Source organism: Rhinopithecus roxellana, chromosome 5 (genome assembly GCF_007565055.1).
Source record: "Rhinopithecus roxellana isolate Shanxi Qingling chromosome 5, ASM756505v1, whole genome shotgun sequence".
NCBI classification, from domain to species: Eukaryota; Metazoa; Chordata; class Mammalia; order Primates; family Cercopithecidae; genus Rhinopithecus; species Rhinopithecus roxellana.
Genome location: NC_044553.1, coordinates 66,768,962 through 66,785,908, shown reverse-complemented (window position 1 = coordinate 66,785,908; position 16,947 = coordinate 66,768,962). Strand labels below are relative to the sequence as shown.

The 16,947-nt window shown below is 42.7% G+C and overlaps 1 protein-coding gene across 2 annotated transcripts in view; it reads right to left on the bottom strand.

Annotated features, from left to right (window-relative positions):
• The window catches only part of ANXA2 (annexin A2), a 49,913-nt gene that overhangs the window by 12,982 nt on the left and 19,984 nt on the right, over window positions 1–16,947 (bottom strand). For both annotated transcript variants that reach the window (XM_010374232.2, XM_010374231.2), the window contains 2 exons: window positions 4,124–4,218; window positions 528–641 (listed from right to left, as the gene is read on the bottom strand). In XM_010374232.2, coding sequence (XP_010372534.1) covers window positions 528–641; window positions 4,124–4,218 — 209 coding nt within the window. The remainder of the gene's footprint in view (window positions 1–527; window positions 642–4,123; window positions 4,219–16,947) is intronic.

Genomic DNA, 16,947 nt, shown 5'->3' with positions numbered 1-16,947 from the left:
AAAAGATAACGTGAGACTTCACACAGGTACAATTCAGGTACGATTCATCATCTGAAATTACCCCTTATGCGCACTATGATGTTCTGATTCTGCCCGAATTTGAAACAAATGGTACTGACAGAATATGGGAGGAAGAAACACCCACGAAAGGATGGGCAGAATTTGCAAGTTTCACTTAACAAAAGATGAGTTTTTTTTTCTTGCCTTCATATCACAACATATCTTTTTAAAGAAGGAAGTGTAATCAAGGAAGTAGTTTTCCCAAATGGTATTCCAATTGCCCAGGTGCTGAGTAGTAGCAGCTGGTAACTGACTTCTCAGCATCATAAAATTTCTTTCCAGTCTTAAAACAAGTAATTGAAATATTTTTGGTACAAATCCTGAGACGTATAACTTCAGTTCATTTTTTAAAAATGGTTCCAAATGAGAATTCAAGAAAACTGAAAATCACCAAATTACACTCAGAAAGCTGTAATTCACAAAATTAATAGCAGATTTGACAGAGATGACATCTCACACGCATTTACCTTCATGGAAGCTTTTAGCTCAGAAGCGTCATACTGAGCAGGTGTCTTCAATAGGCCCAAAATCACCGTCTCCAGGTGGCCAGATAAGGCTGACTTCAGTGCTGATGCAAGTTCCTTCAAGAAAACAGGCAATCATGAGGAAAATATTTATTTTACTTTAAAACTGGTGAGTAAAACAAAAGTAAAAGGGATCTTTTTGTGAAGCAGGTTGTGAGTCTTTGATCACTCCAGAGTCTTGGGTCAAACGCCCTCAACTGCATTCCCTTCAACAGACCCAGATCTCAGAAACATAAACATCAGGCTTTGCTTTAACGAAATTCCTTAAAATCCAAGTTAATTTTGCCTTTTCCCCAGTCAATAAAAGGAAACTGGAGTCGTATGTGATTCCTTAGAAAGCTGTGAGAGTGCGGGCACTTTGCAATATGCTTGAAAGTGGTAACACCCCGTGGAAGGCAGGACACTTTCCGAGATCAAGGCCCCTGCTAAGAAGGAGGTGTTCGAGCAGACAGCCTCCTGGGAAGCAGATCTTGTGGCCTGCTGATATACTGTAAAAGACATGGGGGCAACCATTCCAGTGGCAGCTCCTTAAAGTCTCCAGAAGGAACCAGAAGCCCCAACACAGTTGGAAGTGAGGTCATGAAACTTTCCTATGCAAAACACTGTATCTAATACTGAGAAAATATCTCTTTGTCCTTACCAAACTGGGACCGTGTTTAATGGAAGCGATAGGAAACTAACACCTCCGAATTCGCCCCCTTGAATTCGCTGTTGCATATAATTTCTCAAGGCTTCCACTGTCACCATGAACACAAAAATTTAAGTCAGAGGTCTGGTCAGCACCCATGTATGTAGACAGACACCCCAACTCAATGTGGCTTTCAGCGATGCTTCCTCGGGCTAAACTTCCTACAAATCATGGCTGATGAGTGAAACCTCCTACTGAAATAATGTTCTTCTTTTCACTTTTTCCTTTCTCTTCTCTCTCTTCTTTCTTTCTCTCCTTGATTTCTAAGAGCAGCCGTGGCATCTACAAAACTTAGCCCCTAGAGGTACTTGCGGGATACGAGAGGTGATTTGCAGCCTGCTTCAGAGAAAACCATCTTGAATCATTCATGATGTCAAAAGTGTTAGAACTGACGTGGATCTTAGAAGCCATCTGGCCCAAGCCTTTCGCCACCCATTTCCTCCTGCTTCCCAATGTCCTGGGAACACACGGCACTTAGGAGAGGACTGTAAAAGCAATAGCTCCCAATTATAACACCAGTCTCCCAGTTTGGAACTTTGAGGTTAGGTAACTCCAAACTTAGCCTACCCTTGACACTCCCCTCTACCCATTCTCTATTCAAACCTCAAATAGCCTTTGGGCACCTACTGACTTCTTCTACTTCTATTCTAAACTCCTTATGGGCGTTTAACTTCCTGTTTCTCACAATGTCCAGCACAGAGCTTTGCATTTAACAAAAACTAAACAAAAACTCCAGAAATGTATGATAAATAGAACATAACCATTCCCTGTAAGGAGAAGCCTCGCATCTGGCGTCTGCTAGAACATGAAAAAATCGTAAGAGCAGCTGTCTCTCCCAGCTTCTCTCCGCTCTGCTAGCTGGGCCCAGGTTCTTCAAGCTCATCACCTGGGCAGCCGCAGCCTATATCCCTAAAGAACTCTGCAACACAAACCTTCCTTACTTCACAGACTTTCTTTATTTCACAAACAGCCGATTGCTTCACTTGAAACCATCTCAAGTAGTTTACATATCTTTTATAAAAGATACATAATTCTCCTTGGCCTAAGACTGAGAGTCAAGAATTAGAAGGATGGTGAGCTGTCCCCAGCACACAGCAAAGCCTGTGAGATCTTGGGACCTCATCGTAATTCTGGTAATATCTTCTCTCCAAGACGGTACATGGGAGCTTTGTTCTCCATATATCTAATCTAAAACCAAGATCTAGGTTTTGGGTGTGGTGGCTTATGACTGTAATCTCAGCAGTTTGGGAGGCGGAGGTGAATCATTTGAGTCCACATGGCAGAAGCTGCAGTAAGCTGAATCATACCACTGCAATCAAGACCTGGGTGACAGAGCAAGACCCTGTCTCAAAAAACAAAAAGATCCAGACTTCTATGTTTGTGTGTACACACCCAAATGTATTCCAAGACCAGACTCTGTAAGTGACAGCTGAAAGATCAATTTTTGTGCATGCTGTCCAGAGATGAGCCTTCTGCTCCAATGGGAACTTGGCTCTAACCAGCTCACAGACCCTCTTGGGAAGCTGGAGAAATAAAGCACTCCCCTCTATGCCTCACTACAGAAGATTAATATACGTCTAGTGAAAGAAGAATTTTAATGCACACGAGATGAAAGAAGCCAAATGCTTTCCTATCTATGTCCTTTCCAACTGTTTAGAGTGTGGGGGATGGAAGTGTAGCAAGGCTTGACCTGCAACTCCCAGGACCCTGCTGGTCATGTCAATCCCAAGGGCAGAAATGTCTCTTCTAGAATCCTTCCAGCTCACCTCCACTGTGGCTACGAGTGAAAGCCATAAGTCAGATGGGAGCTGCAGGAAGCCACACTTACTGCGCTGTCCAAGAATAAATCAAATGCTTTTAATAGCAAGAAGTTAAAAATAAAGCAGCACATCCTTAAAAATAAAATTTCCTAAAACTGACAAAATAAAGGACGAACACGCACTGGTTGTTTCTTAACCACTAGTGGACAAGCAAAGGGAAAAACCACACAAAGACCCTTTAAATAGTAGGAGCACGGCATGTTGAAGATAGCTTTGCAGACCAAATGAACTACTAACTAAGCCCACTCATTGCAAAACGCTTAAGAATTCAAGTGTCTATTGTTTAAATGAGAGGAGCTTGTGAGGATCAACACTCAGTGGAGGCTAGCATCCTAAAATTAAATTAGAAACATCTTATCAAGAACCAGCAGAAGTCATAAAGATGAAACGGAGTTGCTACATGTAGAAAACTGAGCACAGTGCCTGGCCCAAAGTAAGCACTCAATAAATGGTGCCTGTCGCTGTCGTTCCCTATTCCTAACTTTGTATTCCCAGAAGTTCTCTCTCCAGATAGCCTGGGTTGGAGGAGGGTACTGTCCTTATACAGGAGCTCCCAAGCACTCTAAAGCGAGCATGACCACCTGCGCTCTGCCTCCTCTCAGATCAACGATGGCATTAGATTCTCATAGAAGCGCAAACCCTACTGTGAACTGCACATGCGAGGGATCTATGTTATACACTCCTTATGAGAATCTAATGCCTGATGACCTAACGTAGAACGGTTTCATCCCAAAACCATCCCTCCCCATCCCATCTGTGGAAAAATTGTCTTCCACGAAACCGGTCCCTGGTGCCAAAAAGGTTGGGGACAGCTGCTCTAAAGGCCACACGTGTTTGTGTGTGTGTGTGCACAATGCACACACACACACATGTGCAGTGACTCTTACAAGGATTTAAAAAGAAAATCTTAGATATCCAATGGTCCCAGAAGTCTTTGCTCCTGAGAGCCACAGTTCATGAAAAGAAAAAGCAATGTCTGAGGAAATAAAAATTCAACAAGAAATGCCCTCCATCCCTGGAACTGCCTGTACCTTTTTGGTCCTCCTCTGGTAGGCGAAGGCAATATCCTGTCTCTGTGCATTGCTGCGGTTGGTCAAAATGTTGACAATGGTGACCTCATCCACACCTATGGAAATACAAGTTGTTAATCGTTACTCAACCATATACTCTAGTATTTTGGGCTTACATAGAAGGTGTCAAGCAGAGTTTTTCAAACTGAAGTTTATATACAGTTTTTCAAACGGAAATACCAAGACACCAAGATTTGTTCCAGCTCTTTTGTCAGCATCCTCTACCCAATGTGTACACTCTTTCCTTTTTTTCCTGACAGCCTCAAACCTCAAGCTTACATGGACCTTTTAAATATTTGTGGTTTAAAAACTATTTTATTCACAAATTAGTTTCTGGAATCAACAGTAGGAGGTGCATATGTGGGGCTCTGGCAGTCAGATGGAACACAAAGATTTAGTAGGATTTTAAATGAAGGTCCCCAAATTGCCATTTAACTCGGGATTTAATAGAGAGTAACTGCAAACTGAATTAATAGAGATAATTATTTATATTTATTGCAGGATTATGGCTATATAAGCTGCTAGGTATAATTTCTATAATTATAAAAACTGTCATGACAAATGAGTCAGATTTAATATGGCAGTTGTATTTTCATAGCATAATTGATTAATGCAATCATACTTATTGAAGACAAAATTGTTTTGTAAGGAAAATAAACGTTCTGCTTTTAATCTTCAATAGGCAATTTTAATAATCAATTTTATAACTTTATTAAAAAGAGTAAGTGTTTTAATCTAAATTAAATCTAAATTGGGAGTTTTGAAGTGCCACCAAAATATTTTAGTACCTATTTTAATTGGAACATGTGTATTTACAAAGATAAGCAATGCCTTCTGGTGTCTGAAAGTCTCCAATTTTATATCAGAAATACTCCTAACATGCCATTTAACTTAAGAAAGCACAGTTTGTAAATTCAGAATGTGAAAAGTCTCTCTCCTGACTGATTATTAACTTTGTCTAATAAAAGAAAGAGTCTTTGCCATAACCGGATAGGTAATTCTTGGGTGAGAGAGTAGAGTTGCTAAACCTACAAGGTCACTTGCAAACTACAAATGGCTTGGGCTTGGCCTGAAGAAAATCAGAGGAGTCCTGAAGAAACAGAAAGGTCAAAACTGTAATGCTTGAGACAAAAACAAATAGATTGAGAGAGGAAGTATTTTCAATTCTCAAGTGTGTCAGATCAAAAAGTACAAAGTTAGAATTTCTGGGTATAAAAATAAATAACTTTTTAAAATGTATCTGCTCATTTCAAAGCAAGTCCATATCAATATGCTGGCTATCTTAACTGTAGCATCTATAACTTTAGCTCTGATTTTTAGAGTAGCCAAGGTAAACATAGAAATCCAATTGCTAGATATGAGATTCAGCTTCAAAGATGCTTATTTCAGCACTGTACATAATATTGAAAAGTAAAGTTAGGAAAAACACCTATGTCCAATAAAAGGCTGATTAAATGTTCCTTTTTCCATATAATGGAATACTATGCAGTCATTTTAAATGATGGCATAGAAGTATTAAATAATGTTGGAAAATATCCACAATATAGGCACTGTTAAAAAAAAAAAAGTTGCAAAGCAGTATGCTCAGTATACTCTCATTTTTGTAAAATGTGTATGCATGTATAAGAAAATATCTAGACATCTCTATATCAAAATTTTAATAGTTATCATCTGAGTGTTGGGATTATATATAATTTTAAATTTTCTTTCTTTTGATTATCTGTACTTTCAAAGTTCACCATAATGACCATAAATGGGTTTTTTTAAATACCCAACGAGTGGCAGGCAGTCATTGCTCTAGAATCAACTAGTGACTTCACTTCAAGAGAGTCCCCGTATAGCTCTAAATACTTCAGTTAGAAGAAAACACAGTATGTATAATAATTAGGAATTACATCTATATAATTCTCTTAGTTTCCAAACATCATAAGACAAGTTATCTTATTTAATCCTCATAACAACCAACTGGGGATAGTGACTTCTCTATTTCATAGGTGGAGGCTCTAAAGCAGCCCATCCCTGCATGTACTGTGTGTGTAAACATTTGTTCTCCTGGGGTCTCAGCTTCTATACTGGCACAAGTAAGGGGGCTTGAACAATGACCCCCAAATTCTGCTTCCACAAAACACTAATGGATATAATTTTTTTTTTTTTTTTTTTTTGAGACGGAGTCTCGCTCTGTCACCCAGGCTGGAGTGCAGTGGCCGGATCTCAGCTCACTGCAAGCTCTGCCTCCCGGGTTTACGCCATTCTCCTGCCTCAGCCTCCCGAGTAGCTGGGACTACAGGCGCCCGCCGCCATGCCCGGCTAGTTTTTTTTTTTTTTTGGTATGTTTTTAGTAGAGACAAGGTTTCACAGTGTTAGCCAGGATGGTCTCGATCTCCTGACCACTTGATCCACCCGTCTCGGCCTCCCAAAGTGCTGGGATTATGGGCTTCAGCCACCGCGCCCGGCCATGGATATAATTTTTAACTTATATTTTGTTTCAATTAGGAACAGGCAGAAGAGATTAATTCAAAGACTCTAAAATATCCACAAAGTGGATGTAGGCCTGGGCTGCTGTGCATGCATGCCTACCCACACACGTGTTTGCTTGTTTGTTTGCTCTCTTGCTCTGTCTCTCAAAATTCTATGGCTCTAGCTTTATATCAGGAAAACCACTTGTTTATTAATGTGTTTTGCCTTGTACTTAATTTTATTACCCACCAACTGAAAATGCTGAAGAACCAACCACAAAATACAATTCTATCCTCTAACCTCAATTCTAATACTTCCAGAAGTCAACCTAGGGGTGGCTGGCCTGAATGCACACCAAGAACACTGACCCATATAAAAGTGTTCTCTCTTAAAAACAAATGCAAAGTCTGTGTTTGGGTCAGAATGTGGTACCTGGCCTACCTGCATTAAAATCACATGAAGCATTTATTACAAACACAGTCCCTTGGGCCCTACCTGAGAACTAGTAAGTAAGGTCTCTAGAACTTGGGACCCAGGAAGCAGCACTTTAACAAGCTCCCCAGTAATTCCTTATTTGAGAATCACCAACAGAAAATGATAACCACAGGTGGGAAATGGAAACGTCTTTAGAAATCTACCTATCTAAAAGACTTCTGTGTTACTTCTACCAACTGCTTTTGTGAGGTACAGGGTCGACTACAATTTTAGGGAAAGAAGTGCTTACTTTTGTCCAAACAACCCAGGTAAGAAGTAATATCTAAAGAGTTCACTCCATAAGCTGCGATGCAGTCCCACACTCTTAGTCAACGAAACAGCTTTCTGCCTTTCTTTCCATAGCAGCTAAGTGTTCAGCCAGCCGAGATAGAATTTAATCCAATTACTGGAAATCCCCATAAAGAGCCTGGGTGGTTAACCTGAATCTTACCTAGGAGGCAGCAACAACCATAGTCTGAAGGAATCGAAATGTATTTTACCTAAATTATTTACCAAGAAAATGGCCAGCTGAGATGCAGTATCTAACGTGCTGGGACTTTACAAGCATACAGCCGTAATGCATTGCACAAGTGCTAACGGCACTAACTACAAAGAAATGAAATGGAGGCTATTTCTGCAAGTAGAAGACTCCCGCTCCACTGCCCTGCCCAAGAACCTCACCTGCATCACCTATTTCTCCCATACCATTGTCTGCATGTTTCAAATTGAACTGGAAAGAGGAAAAAATCATGAAGCCAGGATCAACTGCCTAGTCAAAGCCACTTAAGCCATGTCCTATATTGTAATACCAAATGCATGCATCTGCAAATGGGATTGAACCATCTTATCTCTAGAACACTGCTGCTTCCTCCTGCCCTGCTATTGTAATTGGTGAGGCCATTTATTCCTGTGAAAAATTGTTCAGTACAGGTTGAGGCTGCAAAGGTCATCCGGTTACTCACCATTTCTACCCAGGATGCAACTGAAGGACTCAGACGGAACCTCGAATACCTATGTCAGCACAATCATCACCAACAATGCACAGCCAGTGCCAGGACACCAGAAAAGCTCTAAATTGAATATCGTGCCAGATGCCCGGGAGATGGGGCTCTGCCTCCCTTGATTTATACTCTCTGACCTCTCGTGTTCCAGTGCTTAAGGAAGTGTTTGCTGGGTGGAAGGGCCCAGGGTCTAAAGAAACTGTGTGGGTGGGGCAAGGGCATAAAGAAGAAACAGAAAACCTGAATTAACACTTCCTTTTCCATCCTCTTCCTCCTGTGTCTGATATGAGTGATCACAAAGTCATCTAAGCAAAGGCTCTCCACAAGGAAGAGTGATGTGGATAGGGTGATCCCACAGAATGTGGATGAAAACATGAATTCTGTGATTCAGGCAGATTTTTTACATTTTTTTTCAAAACTAATAGAAGTTACAGTTTTCCAACATTGGTGAGGAACCAAGACACAAACGTATTTGGCTCCTGATGGAGAAACAGCACAAGGAAGTCTTTAAGCATTTACTCCTTGAACAAAATAGCCAGCTAATCTAATTAGCTAACTACAACAATATTTTCAACACTTGGATCATGGGCACCCCAGAGGTCAGTCACTGTTCCAAATGCCAGTTAATCTGAAGCAACACCTTTGCCAAGGGAATGCCACGGGGAGGCACTGCTGACAGCAGGGTGCCAGGAGAAACCTGGGGGTCCTGGGTCCCATAAATCATTTACTGTATTTTTCAAGCATAGAGAACATTTGCAGTTTAAAATGATGGCTGCATCCAAAACCACAAAATCAGCCTCCTGGAGTTTCCTCCTCCTCTCCGCGGGTGGAAACCCCAAGTCAGCTCCAGCGCCTGGCATTCCATGGAAAATGTGTGTCTTTATTGTCCATGGCAAGGCACCAACAGCCGTTCTGAACAGGATGCTGACTCACATCTGCCGAGACACACTGAATGCACAAAGAAAATGGATTTCATTTGTGTTTGATGAAGGTCTCAGGAGGGTGGGGCTGACTTGGAAAACAAAGGAAAACCGTCCAGATTCTCTCCTTACCTAGATTATGGGGAAGACCACGACTTAAGATTACTGAGCATACAAGTATCAAAGCTGAGAAAAAAAATCATCTTTACAAAAAGAAGGTCAGAGGCATGCCACAAAGAGGACAGCGCCATAGAACTATGGGTGTGTACATGTGGACATAGTTCATTTATTACAATAATAGTAACCTTTTGCCTTTTTTTTTTTTTTTTTTGAGACGGAGTCTCGCTCTGTCGCCCGGGCTGCAGTGCAGTGGCCGATCTCAGCTCACTGCAAGCTGCGCCTCCCAGGTTTACACCATTCTCCTGCCTCAGCCTCCCGTGTAGCTGGGACTACAGGCACCCGCCACCTCGCCCAGCTAGTTTTTTGTATTTTTTAGTAGAGACGGGGTTTCACCGTGTTAATCAGGATGGTCTCAATCTCCTGACCTCGTGATCCGCCTGTCTCGGCCTCACAAAGTGCTGGGATTACAGGCTTGAGCCACCGCGCCCGGCCCCTTTTGCCTTATTATTGTAATAATAGTAACCTTGTGGCTCATGCCTGTAATCCTAGCACTTTGGGAGACCAATGTGGGCAGATCATGAGGTCAGGAGTTTGAGATCAGCCTGACCAACATGGAGAAACCCCGTCTCTACTAAAAATACAAAATTAGCCAGGCGTGGTGGCGCATGCCTGTAATCCTAGCTACTCAGGAGGCTGAGGCAGGAGAATTGCTTGAACCCGGGAGGCAGAGGTTGCAGTGAGCCGAGATCACACCATTGCACTCCAGCCTGGGCAATGAGAGCAAAACTCCATCTCAAAATAATAATAGTAACTTTTTACTGAGCACCTACTATGTGCCAGGCATTTTTATCAGATGCCCCTATTCTATCACGTAATTCTCACCACACCCATCTAAGGTGGGAGCCACTGTCATCCTGGTTGTACTAATGAGGAAGCCAATGCTCACAGAAGGCAGAGACTCGTTCAAGGTCACACAAGCAAGACACTTGCATGGCTGAGATTCAAACCAGGACTAAAGACCCCGGCTCACTGCACTGGGCAACTCTGCCTCCTGTGATAGAAAATTATGCAAAACTTGAAAATAAAGCAAGAGGAAGACAGCATATCCTCCAGGTGTGTGCTGAAGCACTATCTCAGAGACCCAAAGACTCATGCTCAAAGGACCTGCTCTTACCTGACATGCTACTTTCTACTGATTTGGGCATACACTCTGTGGGGTTACATGTTAACTTGCAGATTTTGGTCCAGTAGAAAGGATAACCCCAAAGGTTGTGGCTTCACTGCCCTATAGGATATGAATGGTCTTGTATCCAGCTCAACAATCTTTTTTTTTTTTTTCAAACAGGGTCTCTCACTGTTGACCAGGCTAGAGTACAGTGGTACACCCATGGCTCACTGTAGCCTCGACCTCCTGGGCCCAAATGATCCTCCTGCCTCAGCCTCCTGAGTAGCTGGAAGCACAGGCACTCACCACCAATGCCCAGCTAATTTTTAAAAATGTTTTTTAGAGATGAGGTCTCCCTTTGTTGCCCAGGCCCTCCTGTCTGCTGGGATTACAGACAAGAGCCACTACACCCAGCCTGGCACAACGATCTTATTCCAACATTCTTTTCTCAACACTTACCAACATCCAGTATCTCAAATTCCCTCTGACCCAGCCTTACCTCAATGTGTTACGTAAATGTTTACTACATGTTTATCCTATGAGTCAAGTCTGTACCTTTTTAAAATTATACTTTGATACTTTTTCATACCACGCTCCACCATGTAGCTCCTACAAAGGGTATGGGACAATAATGTGTCAAATGTGTAGAGAACTGGGCTGAAATGTTTACATCCAAATGGACTTACATTTGGGAATCTGTAGGTAATGATTTTCCACCTGGTAATAATGCATGGCCACTAAAGGGATAACCCAGCTGAGGTTTTTTTCAACAGAAAGAGCTAGAAGACTCTCTTCTGAGGATCGACATTACTAACTCGGCAGAGGGAGACAGGCCTTCCCAACAAGCCTATTATGCCAGCCAGTCACCCATCTACTGGGAGAAATTTTAGGGAGAAAAAAACTCCCCTCTAGCCATAGGACTACCAAAAGCACCTTCAGCCATGGTGCTGGCTGGCCCAGAACCCCTGCTATCAAAGTTGCCCCTCTGGGTCATCCAGCACAAGCGAGCACTGTCTCCAGAGTGTCTCTCACCAAGACAGGACACCCAGCTGGCAGACAGATGCCAGGGGAGGCCTCCAGATAAGTAGCAGCCACAATGTAGTGCTCTGAAAACTCCACAGGACTCAGACCTGTGAGATCCTGGGGCACATTAGTTCCCTCCCTAGGCCTAGGTATCTCACCCCATAGAACAGAGATATGATAGTACTTATTTTACCAGGATGCAGAAAAGACTGGCTGAGTTAACATCTAGAAACACATCTACTGCCTTCATTCAGCTTCTCTGTCACAAGCCTGGCCCCTGCTTGCATTTGAATTTCTGTCTGTGAAATATGGGGCAAAGAAAGAGAAGATTTTTGCCATTGGCACACATGGATGAGTAGTCCAGTTACATGACAAACTCTGGCAGCTGCCGAGAGATGGGAGAGAAAGTAGGCTTTGCACAGGGTGAAAGGAGACAGGGGAGTTTGGTGCCTCTCCCAAGTCTGGCACGGCTGGGGCACACAGTCCCAACTCAGGGAAAACAGGGTTTACCTAAGTGCCTAAGAAGTGGTTTTGGTCCAAAAATCAAATTTCTTCTTTTTCCATTCTGCTTTGATCTCACTTCAACTGAGTTCCTTAGAAAGGATTTAAGGTATCATTGTCTTGGTAATCTCACCGGCTCCTTTAATAATCTAGAACCGTGTCTGCCTTCCATGCAGAATTATATTTCTGAAATAAGCTACAAGACCAGCAGGAAAACACAAAGTATACCACTGCTCAAGATCCAAATCAAATCGTCAGTGAAGGAACACACATAAAATGCAAGCACTGTATTGTGCCCCGTTACTCCGTCAGCCTCATGGGACAGAAAATAAAAAAATGTGAACAGATGCAAGAGAAACCAACATAGCCACCCTTAACTCACTTGATAGTGGAGAACTTTCTTGGCATTGCTGACACCAGATTAGAATCCAGTTACGGCCATTGTCCCTGGGTGAAACTGGTATTTGGATTTCCTCAGGGAAAAGAGGTAACAGTTTTTAAAAAAAAAAAAAAAAAAAAAAAAAAAAAAAAAGAGAGAGAGCTGAAGAGAGGCAGGTGATGAAAGCTGATGCCTACAATTAGAAAAGCTCCAGGGACTCCTTTTCCAGTGTTTGATAGCTACCTGGCTTGGGTCTGGCACCTACATAGCTACACAGACAAGTATCATTACAAAGAAAATCTGTACTGGTAGAGTCGGAGTGGCTGTGACTCAGCATTGGCCTCTTTGTTCCCAGCACTGCTGTAAGATGAGAAGTCAGTCTAAAGTAAACATGAACACAGAGAGAAAGGCCTCAGCAACTGGGAAGGGTCCATTCCCTTCCAGGAGGGTGAGAAGGCCCTGGGCTACATGAGTCACAGAAGAGCTCACACTCAGACCTGTTCTTCTTGGTTTAGCTCCTCACTTGCAGCCCTATGTTAGAGGAGAGAGGCTACTTTTCCCAGCCAGTCTGCCTCCTGGCACCCTTAAGAGAATATATTTCTAACTGTTCTGCTCAGCCAAATGAATATACCTGGTGTGCAGGTGAAACCAAAAATATCCATCCTGGCGTGTTCTGCAGCGGCATGGGATGTTAGTCTTTTGACCACAGAAATCTTAAGCCATTCTATTTTAAAACTATAAGAAAAAAATAAGTGCAAAACTTGGTGCAGTTATGCTTCCATACTTGCGCTTCTGAGAAAGGGGGGAAAAAATCACCCGCTTTTGCATCCCTTCCGGAGAACACAAATACTGCTAAAATCAAAACTGGCAATAATAACAGGGCAACTCATTACCCTCCCCTTCCAGAGAGAGACCAAAGCTGTACCAGTTTATTGGCACTTACACTAACTCTGGGGTTGTGCTGCTGCTAATTACAATCTATTTTCTGGAGTCTAGATTCATCCTTTTCTAATTTAGCTGACTTTCCTTTCTAGTTATTTGGACCCATATGGTAAACCATTCACAGCTGTGTTGTACACGCCACAGTATATATTTAACCCAAGGCCAATCTAAACCAAGAGACTCCTACAGATTAAGTCTCAGCAACCTCTTGTTAATTAAGCAGTATTACTAGTTTTGCATGACTTTACTCAGTTTCTAACTAGACATAAATTAAGGTAAGTCGTTGTATAATCTACCTCAAGCTGGCACACACACAAAACAATCCTGCATTTGGTTTAGGCAGCATAGGCAAAAAATACTGAGATGCCTTCAAATTAGAAACAAAGCAGATTTATTTTGATTTTAGGAGTATTGTGCTTCTCCCCCCTTCTCATAAGCACAATATGTAGAGTATGATGAGAACAGACCAAAAATTAGCTGGTTCTGCCTTCTCAGAAAAAGCTTGTTGATGCTGTGCACTGGCCCGGACTGAGAGGTGAGTGGGAACTGTGTGGATGTTTGAGGTGGGGAGGAAGGAGGCTGCACGCTCCTCAAAGAACAAAGGCAGAGGTGTGCTCCATAGAGGGCCGTGAACAGAGCTAGAGATGAAGCTAGAAAGATACTCTGTAGGCCGGGCGCAGTGGCTCACGCCTGTAATCCTGGCACTTTGGGAGGCTGAGGCGGGCGGATCACAAGGTCAGGAGATCGAGACCATCCTGGCTAACACCGTGAAACCCCATCTCTACTAAAAAAATACAAAAAAATTAGCCTGGCTTGGTGGCGGGTGCCTGTAGTCCCAGCTACTCGGGAGGCTGAGGCAGGAGAATGGCGTGAACCCGGGAGGCGGAGCTTGCAGTGAGCCGAGATCACGCCACTGCACTCCAGCCTGGGCGACAGAGCGAGACTCCGTCTCAAAAAAAAGAAAGATACTCTGTAACGGCTGAAGCAGGGAGGTCCCTTAGAAGACAGATGCCATAGGCCGGGCATGGTGGCTCATGCCTGTAATCCCAGAACTTTGGGAGGCCGAGGCAGGTGGATCACCTGAGGTCAGGAGCTCAAGACCAGCATGACCAACACAGAGAAACCCCATCTCTATTAAAAATGAAAAAAAAAAATTAGCTGGGCGTGGTGGCACGTGCCTGTAATCCCAGCTACTCGGGAGGCTGAGGCAGGAGAATCGCTTGAACCCAGAAGGCACAGGTTGCAGTGAGCCAAGATTGTGCGCCGCACTCCAGGCTGGGCAACAAGAGCAAAACTCCATCTCAAAGGAAAAAAAAAAAAGAAGACAGATGCCATAAGAGCTCACAGGAGAGGGGTGACAAGAGTTAGGGGAAGGGGTGAATAACAGCCGCTTCCCAAGTACTGGAAAGTGATCCAGGACAGTTTTTTTTTGTTTTTGTCTGCACACCTGGAGGTATATTCATTCAGTTGAGCACAGAAATTAGGAATATATATTCTCTCGAGGGTGCCAGGAGGCAGCCTGGCTGAGAAAAGTAGTCTCTCTCCTCTAACAGAGGGCTGTAAGTGAGGAGCTAAACCAAGAAGACCAGGTGTGACTGACAGCTCATCTGAGAACAGCCTTCATGACTTTTGCAGCCATGCCCTGGCCATGGCAGGCAGTGCCCCCCAACAGGTCTCTGACCAGCTCTGCCCTCCTAGCCATCATCCCACTCCAGGCCTGCTCCTGTGCACCATCCTTGTACTCAACAGCAGCTGATTAAGCCTCCTCCAAGGTGGCCTGCTCCCAGCTCTTCTTCCTGAGAGTCCACAGACCACAGGGAAATCAATGGAACTTCACATGGAGCGGGTAACATCCCGGCACACTCACATACACATGTAGACACATGGCTACCCCCATCTAGGAGAGAAAGAGGCCCAGACAGTCATCGTCACATGCTCCTTTGGCTTTTGTTTCTATCAACACTTGAGGTTTATACCGTGTCCTTTGATGTCAAGGAAACACCAACTACTTAGTATTGTGTCTTCCCGAGGAAGGGTTTGAGGTGGGAGTGGGGCCAAGGTGTGGTATAAGCTTCTTAATGACACTTAAGGTAAAAGGCATTCTAAAAAAAAGAAGGTAAGATCTTAATTAGCTCATTTTTAAGTGGTTTTAGTTATCCAGTATCTAATGATATCAATGAGAAGGAGAAAGGAACAAAAGGGTTGTTATCCTTTCCAACTAATGACTTCATTTTTGTTTTTAAGTTTACTGCCTTCCACTATGAAAGTAATACAGGTCATCATAGAAAATTTGCAAAATACAGAAATACAGAATATACTGAAAGCGCAAGAAAGGAAAAGGATCAATTGCCCACAATTCCATATACAGGCATACCTCAGAGATACTACTGGTTCGGATCCAGATCATCACAATAAAGCAAATATAGCAATAATGCAAGTCACACAAATTTTTTGGTTTCCCAATGCATACAAAAGTGTGATTATATTATATTATATCATGTAATAGCATTATGTGTAAAAATAATACATACCTCTATTTAAAAAATACTTTTATTTCTTAAAAATGCTGGCACAGATACATAAAGTGAATAGCATTGCCACAAACCTTCAATTTGTAAAAACTACAATATCTACAAAGTGCAGTAATGCCTTTTTTCTTTTTTGATTAAAAGAAATCGTAGGCCAGGCACGGTGGCTCACACCTGTGGAGGCCAAGGCAAGTGGATCACATGAGGTCAGGAGTTCAAGAGGAGCCTGGCCAACATGGTGAAACCCTGTCTCTACTAAAAATACAAAAATTAGCCGGGTGTGGTGGTGTACGCCTGTGGTCCCAGCTACTCAAGAGGCTGAAACAGGAGAAATGGTTGAACCCAGGTGGGTTCTGCCAGGAGGCAGAGGTTGCAGTGAGTCAAGATCATGCCACTGCACTCCAGCCTGGGTGACAGAGTAAGACTCCATCTCAAAAAGAAAAAAAAGAAAAAAAGAAAAAAAATCGTTGCGGTTGTGATCACATAGCATATACTATTCCATTTCCATTTCTTGATGCAACTGACACATTTAAGGTGAATGGATGTTAAAATGAGTGTTAGGGAAGTTACTGTGGTGATGGCTGCACAACTCTGCAAATACACTAATAAAAACACTGAAATGTACACTTTATATATGCAAATCATATGGCAGATGAACTGTATCTCAACAAAGATGTTGAAAATTATTGACAAACTTTATTTTTCCTATCTACGTTCTGCAGACATTCTATGTAATACAGGGAGTTACACAATATTTATGTACTATAGTTTTACTTAATCATTTACTTAATGATTATAGGGAAGTATACCTCAAGACATACTTCCCAAATAAAAGATGTATCTGGTTTTTCACTATCATAACCAATGCTAATATCAACACTGAGCTCTTATGAATGTCATATTCATTCTTCGCAATAGTTTCCTAAAAGGATTTAGGGTTTTAACAATGCCAACAATCTAGAAATTATTTTAAAGGACCAATGGACTTGCAAAACCTAGTTACTCTCTAAAATCATTAAGCATCAAAAATAAATAAGTAGGCCGGGTGCGGTATCTCACGCCTGTAATCCCAGCACTTTGGGAGGCTGAGGTCGGTGGATCACTTGAGGCCAGGAGTTCGAGATCCGCCTGGCCAAGATGGCAAAACCCTGTCTCTACTAAAAATACAAAAATTAGCTGGGCATGGAGGCACATGCCTATACTCCCAGCTAATTGGGAGACTGAGGCATGAGAATAGCTTAAACCCAGGAAGCAGAGGATGCAGTGAGCTGAGAT